Below are 21,948 nucleotides of genomic sequence, written 5' to 3' on the forward strand. Positions count from 1 at the left end.
AATAGTTAACAAAATAATAACACTTTAATTTTCCGATGTTGTTGGATAAATAATTTAGGGCATGTGTTATTTATAAAAATATAATAATTATTTCTAAAATCAGCGTTATCCATATTTGATAAACTTTTAAATTTACAAAAAACTATTTAATAGAAATAATATATGTCTCTATTTTAAAAAATAGATATTGGTTTAAAAAATCTATATTCTAAGATAAATTTATATCTAAATGGATTAACATATGGTAAAAATACATAAATAAATATAAAATTAAATTTTTAATTAATTTTTACCAAAATTGATTTTTTAAACCAAGTATTTATAAAAGTTAAACATGATTCTTATCCCATATTAGTAGCAAACATATAAATAGAAGAACTATTCCTTTTTTTTTTTTTTTTTTTGGTTACTTCTCGTGTTTAGTTTATAAAATAGTTATTCTATAGATTTAACCTTTGGTATTTTTTTAATTTTGAAATAGCTATATCATAAGAATAAATAAGCTTCAATTTGAAAAAATAGTCATTCCTTTTAAAACCTTAAAATTTATATTCCTCTATTTTAATCTAGATTAACTTCAAAATATCTTTGCTATATTTTAATAAGTTTAGATTTAAATTAATTATCATATAGTAAAAATATATAAATAAATATAAGATTTAACTTTTAATTATTTTTTTATCAAATATGAATATGTTGAAAAAAAAAATATTTATAAAGGCTACATCTCAATACTTATTTAATATTTTTATGAAATATATAAATAAAAATTATTATTCTTTTTTTTCTTTTTTATTTCCGTTGAATAACTATTTATTCAATATACCAAACGGGCTTATTTTATCAAAATACTCAATTTGCAATACCAAACATTGTGGTTAGTGTATCTGGCATAGTTGTTAAATTAAAGCATACTTTGCCAAACGCTTCCTACTTTTGGTTGTTCCAAAAGGCAATCATCCAAATTCACCAACGCCTTGTCACATCCTCACCATTTATGTTTTTTAATTCCCACCATTTTAGTATTTCTAAGATGAGAGCTTTTAGAATGATTAAGCATTATCACTAATATCTTTAAGCAACCAATTAGCTATAAGATATAAACAGTAGAGCTTACACCTTTGCCATAGTGGATTAAGGAATGCCCAATAAGATAACTCCACACGACATAAAAGCAATATTTAGTTCATACACTATAACATCAAATTACCCAATAATAGGTGGACCAATATGATTGGCACTTAAGGAAAAAAAAAATGTAGTCAAAAAAATAAAAATAAAATTCAAAGGAGCTTTCCCTACTTTGTTAATGATAACCACTAGCTTGACAAAAACATCAAATTTCAAAGAAACAGCCATCATGTCTTTATCACATGTAAATACTCAATACCCTCCAAAAAAAAAAATACCCCTTGTGTATTTCTTTTTTGATTATTTTTCTTGTTCTTGATTTGTTTTTATAGATGTGAACATAAAGTTCCCCCTTCTATTTTTCTTTCAAGTTCAAGCAGTATAATTCGCTTTCTTACCTAAATTTATATTCTTTCTTGTTCTTCATGAGCAAGGAAAAAGAAAGCAAATTGATTTTAGAGTTCTTCTGATTCTTTCTAATTCCTGTTGAAGGAAAGAAAGAGAGGAGAGAAAGTAACTGATTTTCATGGAAGATTCATTTGATGAAGATTGTGATTATCTCTTTAAAGCGGTTCTGATTGGAGACTCTGCGGTTGGGAAATCAAATCTGCTTTCAAGGTTTGCAAGAAATGAATTCCGATTGGATTCTAAACCCACCATAGGGGTGGAATTTGCTTATAGGAATATAAAGATTGGTGATAAGCTCATCAAAGCTCAAATTTGGGACACTGCAGGACAAGAAAGGTAAGCAATTTACATGTACTTCTTCTTTCTTGTTCTTTCATTCTTTTTTTACTTTTCTATCTTATTTTGATCATCAGCTATTTTCCGAATTTCCGAACAAGCTTCTAGTTTCCAATATTAGTAAGGTTGAAGATTCAGAGAGAAAAAACAAAAGTGAAGCATGTTTGTTTGAACAAAAGAAACTCTTTTAATTTCTCTGCCTCTCTCTTTTTCTGCAATAATCTACTTGATTCTTATGCATTACATGGATTAGAAGGAAGTAACTGGTATTTTATAGACATTAAGCTGAATTATATTCATATAGGTTCGATTAATTTGTTTTTTTGGATCAATGGATGGTTTTTTTTTCAAATAAATGGGTTTCGGTTTTTTGTTCATCTCCTTCGATTACCAAGAAAAAGTAAAACTTGAATTCATGAAGATCTTTTATTAAGATTTTGAATTTGATTTTGGTTTTTTCCAACCTTATGTTAAAGATTATGTATATAATATTAATTCGACCAAAACTCCAGATGTTTCAGAACCTGTAGGCTGTACCATCTACTGCTCATCCGTGACCTATTTTCAACCCCATTTGAGTCAGAGTTCTCAAAATAAAATCAACCCAAATGGGACCCAGTTACCCAAAAGAAAAATGCTTTGCAAAGCTATTTTTGAATTTTCTTTTTCTTGTTAGATAATCAAAGCTTGGAGATGAAGCATATCCTCAAAGCTACTTTTTAAATTGGCTTTTTATTTATATAATATAGTTCGTTGTAATTGTTATTAGTGACCATATGTTCACGAGAAGAATATAACAATAATGATATGGAAATTTAATTATGGAAGTGCATGCTTGTGAACTTTGATAGACATAGCTAGATAGCGATAATGTGTTTGTCTGCCTTTCGTTGTGTGCTTTATTATTATTATTTTCATATAAAATTCATGAGGAAGTAGGAAAATGCCCTTTTCATTTCATTTTTTAGCAATTCAGTCCCCACATTGATGAATGACGAATATTTTGGGCTCCTTCCCTTTGTTCAAATATTGCTAAAATAAATGGTATTGTCAACATTAATTAGTTGGCTCTATTGTGATTTTTCATAAACTTTTTGAAAGACTATTATAAAAAGTAGTAATATGTACATAAAAATGCAACCATATATATATATATATATATATTGTTTTTTAACTAAATCCTTCAGTTTTTTGATTTTAAGTTTCACCAAAGCTACGTAGATTGGGAAATTTTGTTTTACCCCGAACCTATTCTTTCACATTCCAATTAATTACGTCTTTTTAATTGAGTTTTATTATTATTATTATTATTATGAGGATGATGGTTATATAAAAGAACTTTGTATATGAAAGACTGTGGATATTATTATTAGATTGATTTGGAACATTGAACTTTTTTGATAATTTTAATGATACCTTTTCAATTTTTCATATCCTAAAAAATAACCAAATCTTTTTATGAGTATGTTTATCTTTTGGTCCGAGCTAAATCTTTTCAATATTTTCAATATTACTACGTGTTTATGTGGCTAATTACTAGGTCCTTAAGGAGCTGAAATGGAATCTATCCCTTAATTGACAATTGGAATGAAAACGTAAAAGGAGAGAATCCTCTTGCTCTACATCTATATATATGGCATTAGATCCCTGAGTGTGATCATTAATAAACGATTATTGCTACTTCATTATCATATTACCATAATAATTTTCATCTCAATGTATGTTATATTGTAATATAAAATAATAATCACATGTTTATAAATTAAAAATTAAAAAAATATAAAAATGTATATATATATATATATATATTTTTTTTTTATATTGAAGTATTGATAATATTTAATATCTTAAGATAAACATTATTAAAATAATAGAATTCAAGATTTAAATCTTAAAATCTTGTTTGCTTGTATTATAATTATTCTGAAAAAATGGATGAGATTTCAATTTGAACTTAGAAAAACCCCAAACATTTTTTTCTCTGTTTTTTTTTTTAAATACAAAATACGCATATCTACTCTAACTTTCTAAGGATGAAAGATTGGGCCAAACTCACTTGGACCTAGACCCAACTAACAATCTCCACTCCAACCAAAGCCCAAATATCAATCAAAATCTTATGCCCAATAGCTCATTGATTTGTTAATATTCTTGTTTTACAGATTCAGAGCAATAACTAGTTCATACTACCGTGGAGCACTTGGAGCTTTGCTTGTCTATGACATAACCAGAAATGCAACCTTCGCTAACGTGAAAAAATGGCTGAAAGAGCTTAGAGAGTTTGGGAAGCCAGACATGGTGGTGGTTCTAGTAGGGAATAAATGTGATCTGGGTCAGACCAGAGAAGTTGGTGAAGAAGAAGGGAGAGAATTTGCAGAGAAAGAAGGTCTGTGTTTCATGGAAACTTCAGCTTTAGAGAATGTGAATGTGGAAGAAGCTTTCTTGCATATGATTAACAAAATCCATGAAATCACAAGCCAGAAGAGTTTGGAAGCTAAAATTTTGAATGATAACACTACAAAGAGTCTTCTTGCTGCTAAAGAGATTGTCCATATTGATCATGAAGTAACCGCTACTAAACAAACAACTTGTTGCTCTGCTTGAAAAATTTTCCCATTTATTTGTATAGGTGAAAATTTTGAAGCTATATCTTCCTTCTTTTTTTTTTTTTATGTTAAATTGATATAATATTAATACCCTTTCCTTCCTTTAGTTTTGGCCTTTATTTTCCATTTTTATTGTTTGCTTTTTCCTTTTCTGAATTGAAGAATATAAAGTTAGTGACTCATGACAAGTGAAAAGCAAAACATGTAAAATCCACCAAGACTTTGTGGACTCTTTAGGCTTTTCTTTCTTTTTTTTCTTTTTTTTTTTCTTTTTTTTTAAATCATGTCATGTTAATTTGACATTACATTTTAAAATTTTAGTATTGATTTTGAGGATTAGAAGACTTCGTCTGGGTTGGGTAATTTTTTTATAATATTTTGAAGGTAGTAAGCTTGATTCTGAACTCTTATGAAATATATATATATATATATATATATATATATATATATATTATAAAAAAAAAATTAACCAATAAAATACTCACATCTCATTTGTACCTCATCAATTAGTAACTATCCATTATTTATTTGAATGCGAGATAAATTTTTAGATATATTACTTATAATAGAATGAAATATTATAATATAATTAACATCTATTAAAAAAATCTAAATGATTAGAAAATGGACTAGGAAAATCCAATCCACGAAATAATTTGATCTACTCTACGAGTAGCATCGTTGAGTAAAGATTATAATGCCATAGCATAGAAGGGAGGTCATGAGTGTTTATACAGCAAAATCAATTGAATGAAAAAAGACATATACAATAGAATTATAATTTTAATGAAGTTAAAGCGATTATTAGCTCATACACATGCATAAATCATTGATGTTGCATCATAGAGATTTTGATGGGCTTTTTTTGTTTTGGGCTACGAATGACGGGTTTGGATCCACAACATAGCCCAACAAAGCACGTGCCAGGTCGCCGGTTAGTCGTTTTTTTACACGTGCGTATGAGTGTTTGTTATTATGACTCTTTTAAAAACTAACGGGGACCCACAATGAGTCTGTGTCACTCAATCAAAATCCACGGCTACAAACTCGTGTTTGGTAACGGATTTTACATAATCCAACCGTCGGTTTAGCAGTCATCTTCTTGCAAGTTCCACTTCCACCTCCATTGCTTCCCTCATTTTCTTCTTTCTTTAGTTTTGTCTTTGGTAGCTTAAAATTTTCGCCATTAAAACGCTGCGTTTCGTTATAATGAGCTTTACCTGACAACCGAAAACCTCTCTCTTTCTCTCATAATCTCTTATGGCGAATTGGATCTCCTCCAAACTCAAAGCCGCAGAAAACATTCTTCAGCAGGTAAAAATTTTCTTCTCTTTTTTTTTTTTTTTTTTTTCCCCTCTATCTCTGTTTGGTTCCCGAGAAAAAGAATTAGAAAATTTTCAATTTGAAAAATCGTTCATTATCATAAGTGATTCAGTTTTTTCCTCGAACATTTATGTTAATATTTTTATATTGATTGTTTGAAATTTTTTTTTTTTTAAATGTGCGGTTCAGATCGATCAGCAAGCTGCGGAGTCGCTGAAGAAGAACGAGAGGCCTATTGCAGACGAATTGAATCTCGTCGCCCCAGCGAAAAATGGAGGTAGTGTGCCTCTGAAGGACCAGTTGAAAAAGAAAACCCTAGAAAACAATAATGATTATCGCGGAAAATTGCGTAGCGATCCGAGTCTTAATATTTACAATGGTAGTATTAACAAGAATAATGAAAGTGGTAATAATCGGGACAAAGAGATTGTTGGTACCGCTGCGAAAACCTCTCCGAAACCTAAGCCTACGCTCACTGATAGTGATTGGACCCAACTCCTCAGTACGCCGAGTAGGCCAACAACAACAACTTCTTCTTCTTCTGCTACTGCTAATCGTGGAAATGTGGTACCTGGTATTCGTGGTTTGAAGAAAGATGGGAAGAGAAAAGGGAGTGTGGGTTCGAATTCATCGTATTCGGAGATCAAAAAGAATCAGAGCAATAGTAACAGTGTTTCGAAGTCAGAGAGGAGAGGAGGTTTTGTTGAAGGAAATAAGTTCAATGGAAAAGCCAGTGATGGGGATGAGTCTGGCTTTTCGGATTCAGCTGGAAGATCTTCCAATGTTAATGTTGATGATAGAAAGTCCATTGAAGGGAGAGAATTGGATCATAAGGAGGAAATAATAAGCTCTGTTATTAAACCAAAAGGGAAGGGAAATGAAGAGACTGGTGGACCTTTTGATTATAAAAAGATTTCTCTGGTGGGTTCTGCTCAATCTCTAACTGATAATCAAACCACGGAAACGGTTTCAGCTGTGGGAAAAGCTGATGGGGTCTCTCATATGAAGAAGAGAATGGATGGTGTTCGGGATCGGTTGAGAAGCACTGTAATGAGGAAGCGGGAGTCCAATGCAGCTTCTAGAAGTTCTACTACTTCTACCTCTGATGATTTGAAGAGAGGTTCTTCAATGAGCGATGGGAGCTTTGACTCGGATTCGGATTCAGGTTCAACTTCCGGCTCCGAAGTCGAACGGGAGAGGGAGGAAAGGAGGAGGAGGAGGGAGCAGATTTTGATGGAGAAAGCTGCGGCTAAAGCTGCGGAGGTAATCAAAGAACGGGAAAATATGGTTGCCAGATTGGAAGGGGAGAAGCAAAGCTTAGAGAAAATACTTGAAGAACAAGTCAAACAACAAGCACAAGAGGTAAATGTTCTTATTTTTATTGGATTTTTCTGTGGCAGATGAGGTTTATTGGAATAATTTTTTTGCAAGGTTGAAATGTGGAATGCCGTTATGTTTATGCTTTTCACATTTTATTTCTATGTTATTCTGTAATTAAAATACCCAATATGTCTTAAAGAACCATTTTACCTTCTATAACTAATACATTTTAAGAGCCTACGTTGTGAATCTTTATATATTGCTGAACTTTAACTGACTTCATTGTATACTTGTAGTGTACATATACTCAAAGATTAATGTAGTTTATCAGCCAAATAGCTTGAAGAATTATCATTTCCACTTTCAGTGTTGACCTAGAAAAACTTTGTGCAAGAATTGGATAAACACACATATAAATGTCAAGAATTATCACTTCTTCATGTTGGAAGAAATTGCAATCTTCCATAGAATGTAGAAATACAGGTATAGTGAAGAACAAGCTGAGAAAATGTTACTAATAAGAACTCGTGGACTTGCTTTAACCTCCTTTATAAAGGTGCTTTGAGCTCCACTCAGGAAGTGTTTTGCTATGTATTACTATAAGTAGGGAAAATAGGGCCTTATGGTGTTTAATGATATTGTTAAGGAAAATAGGCTTCAGTTTTATGCTTATTGATTTATTAGTTAGAAATATGTATTACAACTATCATTCTAGCTGGTCATTTAAAAACTCAGTTTGTTCTAGCTGGTCATTTAAAAACTTAGTTTGTCATTTGCCTTGATATGAAAATCATATACAAAAATGGGAAAATTTGTGTTGGATGTGTGCCTTCATTAGGCACCCATAGCCAAATTCAACCACGTACATTTTCAATCGGTGAGAGCACATCATAGTTGTCTCTATATTCTTCTCCTCTGTAGTGATCATCCAATCAAAGTAACAAATCTTTCCCATTCACAGTTCCACCTCAGTTTGGAAGCTCATAGCTTTTGAAAATGTTGAAGAGGGTGCAAATTTTGGTTCCAGGAACATTTTGGAAACAGCTTTAACATGTGGAAAATGGATTTTTATTTGTGGTTTTTGATATTAGTTTTATGTAAAATTATATTCTTCTTCAATGGTTCTTGTAAACAGGCAAAATTGGCTTTAAATTCTTGTATAAACTCTAACCTTGAATTAGTCCTTTGTCCTCAGGCTTCAAAGTTGCAAGTAAGCATGATGGAAACAATGGAAGCTGTTGAATTAGAGAAGCAGAAACATAATAATACCAGAATGGAAGTTCTTGGGCGATTGGCTAAACTTGAGGTATTGGCTTCGATGTTTATTTCAGAATGCATTTTTGTTTTTATTTTCTTTCCTTTTAGATTTGTTGTTTATTTGCTACATCTGTCTGTAGAGATCTTTACTAAAATTTTGTAATGCCGCATATCTTGGTTACCAATGCCATTGTTATTACTAAAGGTGAAAACTGGTTGCAGACTGCAAATGCTGACCTTGCAAGATCCCTTGCAACAGTGCAGTGGAATCTTGAAGTTGAGGTATGATGAGATTCTGCTTGATTGTCAGTTGTATTAGTTTGCATGGTGAAGGCATGTTTATCAGAGCCAAATCAAAAAACAAAGAAATAATAGAGATGAATATTTTGTATTTTGCTGTTATATAATTTCATGTTTTATGAGATAGAAGTATAAACACCTGATAGGACTTCATCAAATATTTTCAACCTTCATTAGTATGTGTTCTTAGTTGCACTTTTCTGGCCATAGGTTAACCATGTATCAGAACTCCGACGTCAAGTTGACTTGAAAGAAGTGAACAATGAAGGTATGCTTTCTTAAATAAAAACATGTCATATTGACTGTTATTATTAAAAGAATAAGGTTTTTAGCTTGTATATAGTTTGGTACTTCTTGATTGATGCCCAATTGACACATCCTTCTAAAATCAAATTATGGTCACAGGGTATATAATACAAGTAGAGTGTGAATATAAGGCCGTAGGCTAGTTGTTGGATGTATTGCGGTGAATGTCTGGAACTTGATATGGTAAAGGGAGTCTTGATACTGCTATGAAATCATAATGGCACAGAACTTAAGGTTTAAAGAAAGCTAAGTGATTCTTCTGATAACATAAATCAATATAAGTTTAGTGATTGCTAAACTGTATGGCAATGCACGTCCCAAACAATCTTAGTTTCACATAGAAGGGTTTTGTGACCAAATTATGGCTGAGGTTAGGGATATAAGGTTGTAAATTCTGGAATAGCTTGCCTCTCATTTGTTATTCTTTTATTTGGTATAACTTTTAGTTGTATAAGTAGCAATTATAACATTGCCATGCATTATCATTTTGTACATACATTGTTACTTAATAATTTCTAGTACCTTTCTGGAAAGAAAAAAATATTTTGTCACTATGTGCTACTTGGGTTATGAATATTAATCTAGTATGACAAAAAACTAAAATAAGCAGGTTAATTTGTTAATAAAAGTAATGATATTAATTTCAATAAACGTAATGATATTAATTTCAATAAAAGTAATGATATTAATTTCTTTATGTAAGTTGACTTGACTCTGAGCAATTGTCATTAGAAGTGCGTACTCTAACTGTAAAATATGTTTGTGTAAACTTGAACATGAAATGGTCAATTATGATTGAACTTGGTTATTGATATGCGAGTATAATTCCTTGAATTCTTGTATCTCCCTTGTAGAACTACGGAGGAAGATCTCTAACACTCGTCAGGCTGGAACATCTTTCAAGAAAGTAAGTCATTTTCTTACTGAGAATTATTATTATTATTATTATTTAAATGAACAAGCAGTTTTAAGGGCCACTGTCATAATTTCCCATTTAAAATCTTATATCTCCAGCTTGTGTGTAACTCTTTAGTTCTAACTTCTAACTGGTTTCTTGTTCTCTTTAATACCTTAAATTGGAAATATTGCAGTTAGCAGCAACAAAAGGAGTCGAACTTGAGCAGAAGATACTTGAGGAAGAGTACTCTTTTGTAATTGATAAAATTGGAAGTTTGCAAGCCGAGGTTAGTGATTTCCATATCTTTCATTGTCTATGTGGGCCTAGTTTAATAGAAGTTTAACCTAGACCCATTCAGGTGTTTGAGTTTCATATGCATTGGGTAACTGGTGCATGGTTTTTCCACCTTCAGCCAATTGTGTAATTCATGTACCCATAAATGGCTCAAGCACAGGATTTTGTTGGTTCTTAATTATTATTTATGCCAAAAGATTGGTGAATAAAGTTGGATTTGGATGATAGAAATTATCTTTTAGTACTAAGAATTACAAATTTGTAGAGCAGCCTCAAATTATGCCAATGGTTGATTATTTAGCAAGATAGGTGTCGGCAAACAAGTTTAGGACTCCAATAATGAGAGTTGCAACATTTCAATTTATAAGCAAGGGAATTAAGTAATACTTATTGGAAAACCAGGTAATGAATGGGATATAATCATTGAAGACAATAATCTGGCAGAATTTATTTTTAGCAGTTTAAAATTTTCTGGCTCATTTGATGGATTAATCAACGACAAGCAGTTAAAAGGAACAGTTTTGGGGGTTTTGAAAATTATGATTACAGAGGGGTTAATATTTGGTTTTAAATTTAACTAAGAAGGCGTTTCATATCTCGATCAAAGGCCGTAAATCCATATGCTTGTGGAAACCACAAGCATATGTGGAAATCAGAAGATGCATTTTTGTGGAAACCACAATAAACTGTTAGCATATCATGGTATAGGGTAAGCTTAGATAAAGTGGCTGGATGGAGGCAAGTAATGTGTTTTATTGCAATTTGATTCTACAGCCTTGGTAAAGCAGTTGAGATACAGTTTTCTGTCTGATGGTAGCCTTCTCTAATAGAACTCATATTATTGGTTTTCATTGTTTCCTTGTCCCGTCAAAATTTGATATCAAATGAACTTGTTATGTTTCAGGCAAAGAAACTGGAAGCTAACATTGAATCGGCAAGGAAAGAGATGGAGGAACCAACGGAAGTAGAAATTGAGCTAAAGCGAAGGCTTCGCCAAATGACTGATCATTTAATTCAGAAACAAGCACAGGTTTGGCACTCAAAAACTTGTTTTCTTAATCCATTGAATGCACATAAGTTAATTTTACAAGGATGGAGGCATATGATATGCTAGTCACATTTACTTGATATATCTGGTTTTGGCTTACTATCTTATATGCATTTATGGAAAGTCGCAAAACTGTTAGTAAAAAGGAAAAAGATGAAAGGAAAAGGATAGATGTTATCTGATTGAAAAAAACTTTTGACCTGTTTCTGCGATAAGATTTGGTTGAATGATAGAAGAAGATGGTCTTATCATACGGCTGACATTCTCTTATAAATCCCACAAAAGTAAGTTTGCTTAAAATAGATATGCTGTGCTTGAAGGATCCTATAGACTTGTTGGTGTGAAAGGATTATATCAATTATAGAAGAAGATGCTCTTATTGTACAGCTGAGATGCTCTTTAACTTTGATGGAGACAAAATCCCATGAAATTATGTGGGCTGTTGCAATTTTCTTGCAACTTGATTAGTTGCTCCTCATAACCTTTATTATCAGTCTGGGTTTTTTGGATGACCCATCTTATATGGACAAGACGAGCATATGTTAAGGAAGGTTTAAAGACCAAAAAAACCAACCGTTAAGATTTCTTCTGATTTCCAACTTCAAACCATCATAACATCTGCTTAGATTTAGTTTGTTTTTACCCTTGTCAAATTAAAAACTTCAAATGTTTGTTGGAGTTGGAGATTCATAATCTGTATATTTTTCTACAAGTCAGCAATACTAAATTATGTGGCTAAGGATTTCATTTTATTCAAATGTGTGCTTAATGATAAAGTAGTTGTATCATGGGATCGGACTTTGATGCCTACTTTTATTAGTTATTACATTCCAGGAGTAGATTAGGAAAGCCTAAATCTTAATCATGAGATTGAAACTGCTTGGTTGATTATAAACTAAAACTATTGCTTGTCAACCAGGTTGAGGCTCTCTCTTCAGAGAAGGCCACTATTCTGTTCAGAATTGAGGTACATTTTCTGCCTAGCATCAAACCGCTAAAAATAAGCAAATACAAAAAGCTGCATATTACTGGTTGATATATACTCATATCCTCACGTTTACCGCAGGCGGTTTCAAGGATGCTTGAAGAAAATAAATCGGCCGGTACCTCATCGAGGGACATAGAATCAGGAACATGGGAGCTATCTGATTCGAAGTTGAGGCCTATGTTACAAGAGAAAATTCAATCGAGCAGGAAGCACTTGCATTCGTTGGTTCAACAGTTGGATGCCATATTCTTGGCTGGCCAAGTGTTCTTGAGGAGGAATTCAACAGCAAAAATATGGTTTTTTGTTTACCTTGGATGCCTTCATTTGTGGGTGATTTATATTCTAATGTCTCATTCCCAACCATCAAATGAGGCCAAATCTGGTGCTGTTATTTCCCTGGAAAATATCAACAATACTTCAGGTGTGTAACTTATAAAAGTTGTTATTTTTTTTTTTTATTTTTTTTTTTGGTTATTCGTCGGCCTCATTATTTTAGGTGTTTCTTGGCAGGGGTATAATCTGTGCAGCTTTCCCCTATACCCAGTGACATACTGAATACATAGGGATGTATGGATTCGTGTATCAATAAAATAATTTTTTTTATATATATATGGAATATATATAAACTAAGTGAAATATCCAAGTATTGTTAAAATAGTCATTTTCCTTTTTAGGATATCCCGACTTTAATAATGTTAGATTACACATTAGGTAGCATGTTACTTGAGGCATTTCACAGGCAACATGTCAGCTGATATTGATTTCTAAATTTTATAAAATCGGAATATCTACATTTGAAAATTTTTCATTGTAAAAGTTTTGTATGCATGCCGAAGTTGTTTTTTTTTTTTTTTTTTTATTTTTTTTATTTTTTAAGGTGAATTTATGATAATTATAATAACTTCTCTTATTGAACTAAATTCCATTATAATTTCAATAGACAAAGAGATTTAGTAGAGGATTATAATGTAAACATTGATTTGAAATCAATGACAAAATTGGTGAAATATATTATTAAAATTACGCATTCACATCTTCTTTCCGGCCAAACTGGCCAATCATGATTATTGAAAGAATTATGTTTAGCACATGTCATTCCTATAAATTTATAAATGGTTTTATGTGAAAAGAGATAAATAATGAAAAAACAAAAGGTTTTATAATGGTTTGTTCATCTTTATTTCTCATTTTCTTTTTACAAGAAACAATTTGTTCATATCTTATGAAGCACTGCCTTGATGATAATGGCAGAAAAATAGTGATCTCAAATATGACACACAAGAAAACCAAAGAAATAAAATCCTGTGGCAAATTCATTCTAATTAAAATAAAATTCATCCCAAGAACAACAAGAAAACCAGAAATACTGTAATACTTATATCACAAACTGGTAACAGTTGGAGACTTAAAGGAATAATAATGACAGATTACCAATAGTTGGGAATTTACAGTATCATAAAAGAATCAATCACTAACTCATCTTCAATCCATCGCCGCTTTCTCCCCGGTTTGTTCTATACCTTGCACACATCATAAATGCCTTTAAATACTTAATAAACACACCCCGATAACCGAACTTCTACGAGTTTTCCCACATTAATAATGCAGAATTGATGCTTCATTTTTCTTAGTTTCTATTTGTGTTTGTATCAATGCTTAGGTTCATGAGGATATAATGAAAGGAATTTCCAGAACAAGAAAGTAGAAAGTGGGAGTAAACAAAGGGCACATTGACAAGCATCATATTGAGAAGCATTTAAAGCATGTTATAACCAAGTTAAGCACTGATAAAGATCGTGAATGTGAAAACGTACATAAATGAATTCATAAAATTTCACTAGTTGAAGTAACAAGGTTGTATCATTTGAATCTGCATTAGAATAGTACTTTTAACAGGTAGTAGACTCACCAGTATGTACCTTCTTGTGGAAGATGACGACTGTATAACGGGAACTCAAAGAGAAAAGCTTTCTTGAACCACAATGGCAAGTTCCCATACAGCACTGGGGGCAGCGGAACAAGAGGGCTGCAACAAAATACATAAGATTTGATTTCTCGATTCACAGCTCAAAAGAGAACACTAACGAAAGAAGAGATGAAGTTAACCTAGTTGTTCTCTTATACTGCCTATATGCATCCATGTTCCCATACTTCTTATCCGCAGATTCCTGTATTTATGTAGTAAACTGTCATCAAATCTTAGGATGCAACCCTAGAATAAATTTCTAACAGAAATCAAAAGCAAGGAGAGGCAAACCTCAAGTAATGGTATGCCACTGACAAAGAGAAGCAACAATGTGAGAAAGATTGGTCCGAAGATTACAAGCCACTCTGCACCATCCAGTACAGGTGTGGAAGCCACAAAAATCCCCCACCACAGGAGAATCTGAAAACAAAAATTCAGAAAGTGGAGCAAATTATCTTTAACAGACTGCATTAAATGAAATTAATCATCAAAGTTGGATAAGTGATGCAATGCAACTATATAATTCCAATATTTGTAAAGAAAGCTTTTTGAGTATGTGAAATATAATAGGGAAGCATATCTCCAAACAAACAGAAGTATTGTTCTCATCATTGAGAGGATAAAAAAATAAACTCAATGTCAATCAGTATCAATATTCTAGTCATAATGGTAAAGGTTCAAATCTAAGATATACAACTAGCTTTCTCCACATTTCAAGCCTAAAACCACCAGAGGGTTTGTCGATAATGTTTACAAAATTGATGCTGCACTTGAACTTGTAACCAGTAATCATTGACAAACAAATCAATATATCACAAATGGTGTTAATGTATAAAATTTATTATCATAGTTTACATGGAAGACTCATAACAGACATTTCTAATAACAATTATTCTAAAAGAATGCAGCATCTGATAAGATGAAAACACTAACCTCACCAAAATAATTTGGATGACGTGTGTATTTCCATAATCCAACATTGCACCACTTCCCTCTATTTTCTGGAATGTTTTTAAATGTCAGCTTGTCCTGATCAGCTATAGCCTCAGCTGCAAAACCTACACACCATATGATCCACCCAATTATGTCCTCAACCTGCAGTGATGGTTTTCTGTTGCTAGCATTGACCACAGTCACAGGTAAACTCACAGTCCACACCCAGACAGCCTGCAGAAGATTTGGGTGTATTATATTTCATATGTCAACCATATTTCATAACTATAGAACCACCAAGATACATCTAAAAATTATAGTCAATTTAAATTCAGAAACCTGAAATATCCAGAAGACAGCCAACTTTCCCAAATTTGAGCGCATTTCATCAAAGCGTCTATCCTCCCCCCATTGTAAAATCCTGTTCAAACCATCAATTATTCTGATATTAGATATTACAATCATCAATTGCATTTTCTTTAATGGGTTACTTGAAGAGGTCATGCAGCAAGACTCTCAGAATCTACACAAAGCTTGGCAACATTAACAAGATGGACCAGAACACCACGTAGCTAGGTCATGTGCAAGAAGGACAACAGATTGCAATGGTGACAATAAGTCAAAGGTGCAGAGAAGAAGATAGCTCAGTCTAAAACAGATTAATGCAGTAGCCTAAAACACACCAAAAAAATGGAAAAGGAAGACCTAAAAACCGTTTATGATAAGAAATTCTAGGTGAACAATCCTGGCTCTGTAAGTTTTCACATAATGTAATGAAACTAGCATTTTATCATACCATAAAAATGTATTTTATCCAGGAGAATAAATGCAAAAGAAATAAAAAGTGTGCTTGGATGTAAAAACATATCCATTTACCTCATTAGGAGAAAAAGTGCCAGGCGAAGACCCCATACTACCACAAGTAAACTCAAAACTATCTGCAAGACGCAATAAAGAGCTGAAAAATTATACATGATGATATATCCAAGTACATAATGGGCTTTTAGTATTTATTTCACATATAAGCCAGGGCTCATTTTGCACTATCATTTCTAGACTATTTTTATAATCCAACACATACAAATCTAACTAGAATAAGGAAAAACAAAAAAAGGTGTATGGAACAGCAAAACAAATATATATACAAGAAAAATGTATTTGGCAAACTCCAAAGATATAATACACTACATTTAACTCTGGTTTTGGGTTTTATTAAGAGTTACCTCGGAGGGCTTAGTAACCAAACTTATCGATTTCTCATTGAATTTCATAAGAATTATGGGGGACAAGGTACATTTAACTTGTATAAATTTCATGATAGAAGTCGATAAAACTGTATTGAATAAAAGAAATGATTTTCAATTTTTTTTTTTTTTTCTCTAATGAGATTTGGAATTTTGGATATTAAATATGGAATACTTTACCAGTTACAGAAGCAACTTGATTCATGCTACTCATAATAATATGAAAAAATAAGAGAGAAAGAAAAAAAATGCCAAGAAATCATTTTTCTAATACAGGCCCCTTTTCTTTAAAGAATTTAAAATTAAAAGACACAATTTTATTTCACGAATCCATGCAGGAAAACAAGTTGGTTTTTATGCTAGAAAGAGAATATAATTACCTGTCTAAAATGCCATGAACCCTTGACTATCAGAGTCAACAAAGCAAGTATAACAAAATTGGTGCTTCCTGTGTGGAAATAGAAATAGAAAACAAGAAGTATTATTTTACTTAGAACACTAAGGATGTTCAACCCATTTCTATAAACAATCAAACAACATAAAGTATATCTGATATTAAGCATTCAAAACTTAAAAAAATTCTTTCTTTGACTATCTTTTTTCTTCTATAAATTACATTTGCCTAGTTTCTCAATCACACTTTATATGATGAATTTGTCCAACATAACAAACCACACAGATGGGAATTACTATACATCAACATTCCCACCAACCAAACAGCTCTGAATTCAAAGAAAAAAAAACCTTAAAGCAGAGGAATAATGGAAAAATACCGGCGAAGTCAGTGACTTTGTCGAATTTGAGAAGAGCAGTGATTATGAAGAAGATTAATTGATAACCCACCTATCCAAAGCAAAAACAAAAGAAAACCCACAACATAAAAATTAGAGAAACAGAGAAAGAAATAACACAGAGCTAGAAAGAGTTAGTCACCGTGACAATGGCGGTGAGGCCCAAGAAATGGGAGTCGATGACAGTTCCCATGAAGATAGTGTTTTTTTTTTTTTTTTTTGGGTAAACAAGAAAGAAATAACGTATAATATATATATATATATATATATATTGACAAAAAAGGAAAAAATTTATATATATATTAGTTGAAAAGTTTGTGTGGTTGGAATTGGGAGATTTTCAAAAAGTGTCCGCTCTCATCTAACGTTGGGAAATTTCTCTTCAAAGTATTTTTCGAAGTTTATTGGAATTTAATAACACCACGCATCCACTGCGTATTGGTTAAGGTGGGAAAGGCTTTTTGGTTAACTGTTCCACTTTTTGGCTTTCAACGTCCAGGCTCTCTCTACAAAATTTGCTAAATTAAATCACCTTCAACAGTAATATTTTGTACTCACGGTTTAAAGAATCTAAGAAATGTTGATATTTTTAAACAGTCAATAAAAAATTTTGATCGCATATAAAAAGGGAAAAAAAAAATTTTAATTTTTATTAAATTTTTTGATATTTTACAAAATTTCCATTGAAATTTCTTTTAAATATTCACATCAATTTTTTAAAAATTTATTAAAAAAATCTATAATTTTTTTAGAAATTTTTAAAATTTTGATGAAATTGCTATTAAATTTTTTTTTAGATTTAATTTTTTTAATTTTTTATTAAAAATTAATATATATTATTGATGTTTAACTATTTATTTACCCATTATTTTTTTTACTATAATAAATTTAATATTTTATAAATCTTATAAAATAGATATAAATTATAATATTGATAAAAAAATTACAAATATGCTTATGAAATAAATAATAAATATTATAAAGATGTATAAAAAAAACATATTCTTTGCAAATGTAGCTAAATAATTTGCTGAAATATTTATGAATTATAATCATGGTAGATACTCTCTCAAATTAAACTCTCTTAGGATAATAATGATTATCAACTAAATAGTCACATTTGATATAAAAATTAAATAGTTGGTATAGTCACATTTGATATAAAATTTAAATAGTTGGTATATTAACAATTGCATATAAAATTATTGAAAATATACAATTTTTAAGAATTATTTATTATATTTCATATCAAAAATGAAAATGAAGAAGAGATTAACAATTTTCAACAATTCAAAATTTGTATATGATATTGAAATGACATTTTATGATATATAATATAACTATAATAATTATTTTATATATCTTAATTCATAAATATTTTGTATTTTTGTGGTTTTTTTATTGATAATTATAATTTATTACCATTAATACTTACTATATATTATTGATTAAAAGAATTATAAAATTCATCTCAATATTTGCAATTTTAATAGTTAATTTGATAAGCATTGATTAAATAAGTTAATTTTAAAGGTTCAAAACAAAATTTTAATTTTTAAAATAAATTTTCATCAATTTACATCAATTTTTTTTATTAGTTTTTATGGATATTCAATAATTTCAAATAATTTCGTGGATATTTATATATTTTAAATCTTTGATATTTCTATCGATATTAATTTTTTTGAACCTTAGTTAAATTACACTTTCATATCCAAATTCAAACCTGGGTGTAACTAACAGTTGTTCAAAAAAAAAAAAAAAATAGTGACTAACTGCTAAATGATCTTCAAAAAATGTAGTTTCACACATGGATGGTCCCATACATTTATAAAAGAAGGGGGTAGAATTCTTGGTAGTATAATAGATTTTTTGCTCTTTTATATACATTCTTATGATTTGACATCCTTTTTTCATTTTTCTGAATTAATTTTTTGGTTCAATCAAATTCATAGAAAAAAAAAATATTTAAAAATTTAAAAAAAAAAAAAAAAAAAAAAAAAAAAAAAAACAGACTACATTTCGGTAAAAAATATATATGTAGAAAAAGTTAATGATTTCTTTTCCTCTTAATAGCTTTACAGATGCAATGGAAAAGCTCATTTGTTTATTGGTGAAATTAAACATATAATTTTATTCAAATCCACTTGTTTGATTCAAGGATTTTCTCTAGTTATTGAATGCAGCTTAGAATATTGTCCTTATAATACACTTGGTTCAGACTTGGGTGTGAAGAAAAGTACATTAACAAATTGGGGATGATTTAGGAATAATTTGAAGAATCACAGCAGTCGCAGCTAAAATTGAAGTCAATAATTTCCGCTAGTTTAGAATTTGCATGGAATTACATAGACATACCAGAGAATCAGACCCAATAAAATCTTTGGCCTCAGAAAGAAAATGTTCTTTCCTTGTGGAGGGCGGCTTTAGTTAATAGAAGACTAGTCTTTTATTCTGCTTCTGTCTTTAGTTTCTTTGCTTGATGATTACTTCTATATTCCTTTGCTTTTTGTGTACAAGCTCATGATCATTGAAGAAATTGTTCACTAAATATTTGAGTTGATTTGGGCAATTTATTACATATTTTTGGACGTAATAAATGATTTCAGAAAAGAAATAGAAAAAAATCATACGAGAAATGGGTATAGCATATATATATTTTTTTGTTGACCATATATATCTCTGTCTAATCATGTGAAAATTAAATAGACATACCAGAGAATCATAATCCATTAAAATCTTTGGCCTCAGAAAGAAATGTTCTTCTTTTCTGTCTGATTGATTGCATTGTTGAAACTACTCCTTGTGGTAGGCTGCCAGAAGAATAGTCTTTCATTTTAGTTCTGTCTTTAGTTTCTTTGCTTGACTTTTATATTCTTTTGCTTTTCCGTACAGATTTTTATGATAATTAAACATATTCTTGACTAAATACTAGAAGTTTTTTTGGCCACTTTCATTACATTTTTTTGGATGTAATAAATGATTTCACGAGAGAAAGAAAGAATCATGTGGAAAATGGGTATATATCATCATATATGTCTCTCTTTTTTTTTTCTTTTTTTTTTTAATCATAATCTGGTCAAACTAAATAATAAAAAAATCATCAAGCAGGTGCAATTGAGACTTTATCAACCTCTAAAACATACTCAAGTGTTGCAAAAGGAGGAATTTGCACACCAGAACCTAAATCTGCACCTTTCTCTCCAAACCCTAAGCTAGGAGGAACTATAATTCTCCTTTTACCCCCTGCCTTCATGGTTCTAAGCACATATTCTATGCCTTCACAAATTCCCTTACTATATGGCCTAGAACCAACAACTAAAGCCAAAGGCTTCTTTTCATTCTCAAAAGTATCCACAAAAACTTCCCCACTGCCTTGTACTTTCCCTTGTATACCAATCACAACCAAGTCTCCTGTCCTTGGAGAAGCTCCCCCACCTACTCTTAACTCGTAGTACCTGTTTCAAATTTTGTATTTTTTAATTCTTTCAGCATAAACACCAAAAATTATGTGCTCCAAAAGGGTCAATGTATATACTGAAAAACCAACTGAGAAAAATGCACCTTATTCCATTAGGCAAAACCACCTCTTCTTCCTTCTCTACATTCCTGTCAAAATGCATTAAAGATAAAACTATAATCTCTGAAAAATGGAGTTCTAGTTCCCCAATACTAAAAACTACCCTTTTACCAAAAGTTGAAGTTTTTGATTATTTAAATGGTTAATCTGATATGAAGAAGAAGTATATAAACCAGATTAATTGAAGAACAGACCTTGTGTTTGCTTCCTCTTGGGATACTTCAAAACGGGTCTTGATTTGTTCAGAGACAACACCAACTGCTAGAAATGCAACCCAAGCAAGGCCAGCTCCAAGCCCAAACCGCCTGGTTAGTGAGGAAGCTATCCAATCTGTAGATTCAACCTTGCTTGTTGTAGATGTGGTAGGCTTAGGAGGATTTTGTTGTGATTTCAGAGAGATTGGCGTTTGTTGCTCGGATGAAGTTGTACTGAGCTGCTGAGATGGTGATGGAGATTGTGGTTGTGAAGGGGGAGTATTCGGGGGTGGAGGAGGAGGTGTTTGTGAAGATGAAGAAGAAAACTGGATAGTTCTTGTCAGAGGGTGAGAAAGAAATGGTGGAGAACCAAAGAAAGAGGCCATTTTGGGATATGGGGTTAGAATCTTGGTCAAGATAGTTTAGTTATACAACAAAGAAATAAAAATAAAAATAAAAAATAAAAGCTTTTTGTTTCAGGGTTGGTCCTACCTTTTCTTTTTTCGTTTTTTTGGCGTACCAGGGTTGGTCCTACCTTATCCATATATGTGATGGGATTTTAAAATGGTGGGTCGTCCTTTCTTTTTTTCAGTTTTTTTCTAGAACCTGTTTGGTTGCAGGGAAACCTCAGCAGGCAAAAGTAGCCACTTTGTTGATATTGCATTGCCCTTTATTTGGTCATGCCATTCCATATTTTGCCCGTAATTTCAAGCCATGTTAAAAGCATGCATCAATGTTGCCATGCCATACTGTAGACATGGCTGAACCAATGAATACTCTTTAAGTTAACAGCATTATAGAAACAAATTTGAAGTTAAAAAGTTTTCTTGAGATTGATGGTTAAAACTTGCATCAATATAAAACTCATTGGAGAATAATTGGAATTCCTCATTAAATATGCAAACATATATAACACTATGTATGTGGATGAATCCCTTTTGTGTTATGAACATGTTGATCAGAGTAATTCTGTGTTCTAAAAATCATAACGCTTTTGGTTTTTCTTTTAAAACCAGCAGCCTTTA

General features: G+C 31.3%; 4 protein-coding genes across 9 annotated transcripts; 2 read left to right on the forward strand and 2 right to left on the reverse strand.

The window, feature by feature from the left end:
- Window positions 1-1,346: 1,346 nt before the first annotated feature.
- Window positions 1,347-4,587, forward strand: LOC107434112 (ras-related protein RABA6b). The gene is made up of 2 exons (XM_016045525.4): window positions 1,347-1,875; window positions 4,038-4,587. The coding sequence occupies exons 1-2, from the start codon at window positions 1,658-1,660 to the stop codon at window positions 4,477-4,479; spliced, it is 660 nt and encodes a 219-aa protein (XP_015901011.1). The 5' UTR covers window positions 1,347-1,657; the 3' UTR covers window positions 4,480-4,587.
- Window positions 4,588-5,555: 968 nt separating this feature from the next.
- On the forward strand, window positions 5,556-13,016 carry LOC107434118 (golgin candidate 2). Its single transcript, XM_048473549.2, has 11 exons — window positions 5,556-5,795; window positions 5,994-7,166; window positions 8,320-8,430; window positions 8,604-8,663; window positions 8,892-8,949; window positions 9,842-9,894; window positions 10,079-10,171; window positions 11,084-11,209; window positions 12,147-12,194; window positions 12,294-12,636; window positions 12,726-13,016. The coding sequence occupies exons 1-11, from the start codon at window positions 5,742-5,744 to the stop codon at window positions 12,731-12,733; spliced, it is 2,127 nt and encodes a 708-aa protein (XP_048329506.2). The 5' UTR covers window positions 5,556-5,741; the 3' UTR covers window positions 12,734-13,016.
- Window positions 13,017-13,506: 490 nt separating this feature from the next.
- LOC107434119 (uncharacterized) lies at window positions 13,507-17,447 on the reverse strand. Of its 6 annotated transcripts, none has more exons than XM_016045538.4 (10): window positions 17,292-17,447; window positions 17,132-17,201; window positions 16,739-16,806; window positions 15,991-16,052; window positions 15,454-15,535; window positions 15,115-15,348; window positions 14,473-14,601; window positions 14,322-14,383; window positions 14,135-14,241; window positions 13,507-13,729 (listed from the first exon to the last, which is right to left on the reverse strand). In XM_016045538.4, the coding sequence occupies exons 1-10, from the start codon at window positions 17,340-17,342 to the stop codon at window positions 13,698-13,700; spliced, it is 897 nt and encodes a 298-aa protein (XP_015901024.2). In that variant the 5' UTR covers window positions 17,343-17,447; the 3' UTR covers window positions 13,507-13,697. The 6 variants fall into 6 exon arrangements, with proteins under 6 accessions (XP_015901024.2, XP_024923110.2, XP_024923111.3 ...); XM_025067342.3 differs by having other exon boundaries at window positions 13,507-13,735; XM_025067343.3 differs by having other exon boundaries at window positions 13,507-13,755.
- Window positions 17,448-20,156: 2,709 nt separating this feature from the next.
- On the reverse strand, window positions 20,157-21,357 carry LOC125422259 (peptidyl-prolyl cis-trans isomerase FKBP17-2, chloroplastic). Its single transcript, XM_048472978.2, has 3 exons — window positions 20,924-21,357; window positions 20,714-20,758; window positions 20,157-20,607 (listed from the first exon to the last, which is right to left on the reverse strand). Exons 1-3 carry the CDS (start codon window positions 21,307-21,309, stop codon window positions 20,253-20,255), a joined length of 786 nt encoding a protein of 261 aa, XP_048328935.1. The 5' UTR covers window positions 21,310-21,357; the 3' UTR covers window positions 20,157-20,252.
- Between the last annotated feature and the right edge of the window lie 591 nt (window positions 21,358-21,948).

The sequence above is a fragment of the Ziziphus jujuba genome, chromosome 2, assembly GCF_031755915.1.
Source record: "Ziziphus jujuba cultivar Dongzao chromosome 2, ASM3175591v1".
Taxonomy (NCBI): Eukaryota; Viridiplantae; Streptophyta; class Magnoliopsida; order Rosales; family Rhamnaceae; genus Ziziphus; species Ziziphus jujuba.

Coding starts and splice junctions, on each gene's coding strand:
- LOC107434112 (XM_016045525.4), top strand. CDS start 1,658: ATGGAAGATTCATTTGATGAAGATTGTGATTATCTCTTTAAAGCGGTT. Junction 1,876..4,037: donor GACACTGCAGGACAAGAAAG/GTAAGCAATTTA, acceptor CTTGTTTTACAG/ATTCAGAGCAATAACTAGTT.
- LOC125422259 (XM_048472978.2), bottom strand. CDS start 21,309: ATGGCCTCTTTCTTTGGTTCTCCACCATTTCTTTCTCACCCTCTGACA. Junction 20,759..20,923: donor CAAGAGGAAGCAAACACAAG/GTCTGTTCTTCA, acceptor GCATTTTGACAG/GAATGTAGAGAAGGAAGAAG. Junction 20,608..20,713: donor GTTTTGCCTAATGGAATAAG/GTGCATTTTTCT, acceptor AATTTGAAACAG/GTACTACGAGTTAAGAGTAG.
- LOC107434119 (XM_016045537.4), bottom strand. CDS start 17,342: ATGGGAACTGTCATCGACTCCCATTTCTTGGGCCTCACCGCCATTGTC. Junction 14,602..15,114: donor ATCCAAATTATTTTGGTGAG/GTTAGTGTTTTC, acceptor TTTTGTTTTCAG/ATTCTCCTGTGGTGGGGGAT. Junction 13,736..14,124: donor CCACAAGAAGGTACATACTG/GTGAGTCTACTA, acceptor GATGTGTGCAAG/GTATAGAACAAACCGGGGAG.
- LOC107434118 (XM_048473549.2), top strand. CDS start 5,742: ATGGCGAATTGGATCTCCTCCAAACTCAAAGCCGCAGAAAACATTCTT. Junction 9,895..10,078: donor CTGGAACATCTTTCAAGAAA/GTAAGTCATTTT, acceptor GAAATATTGCAG/TTAGCAGCAACAAAAGGAGT. Junction 10,172..11,083: donor TTGGAAGTTTGCAAGCCGAG/GTTAGTGATTTC, acceptor GTTATGTTTCAG/GCAAAGAAACTGGAAGCTAA.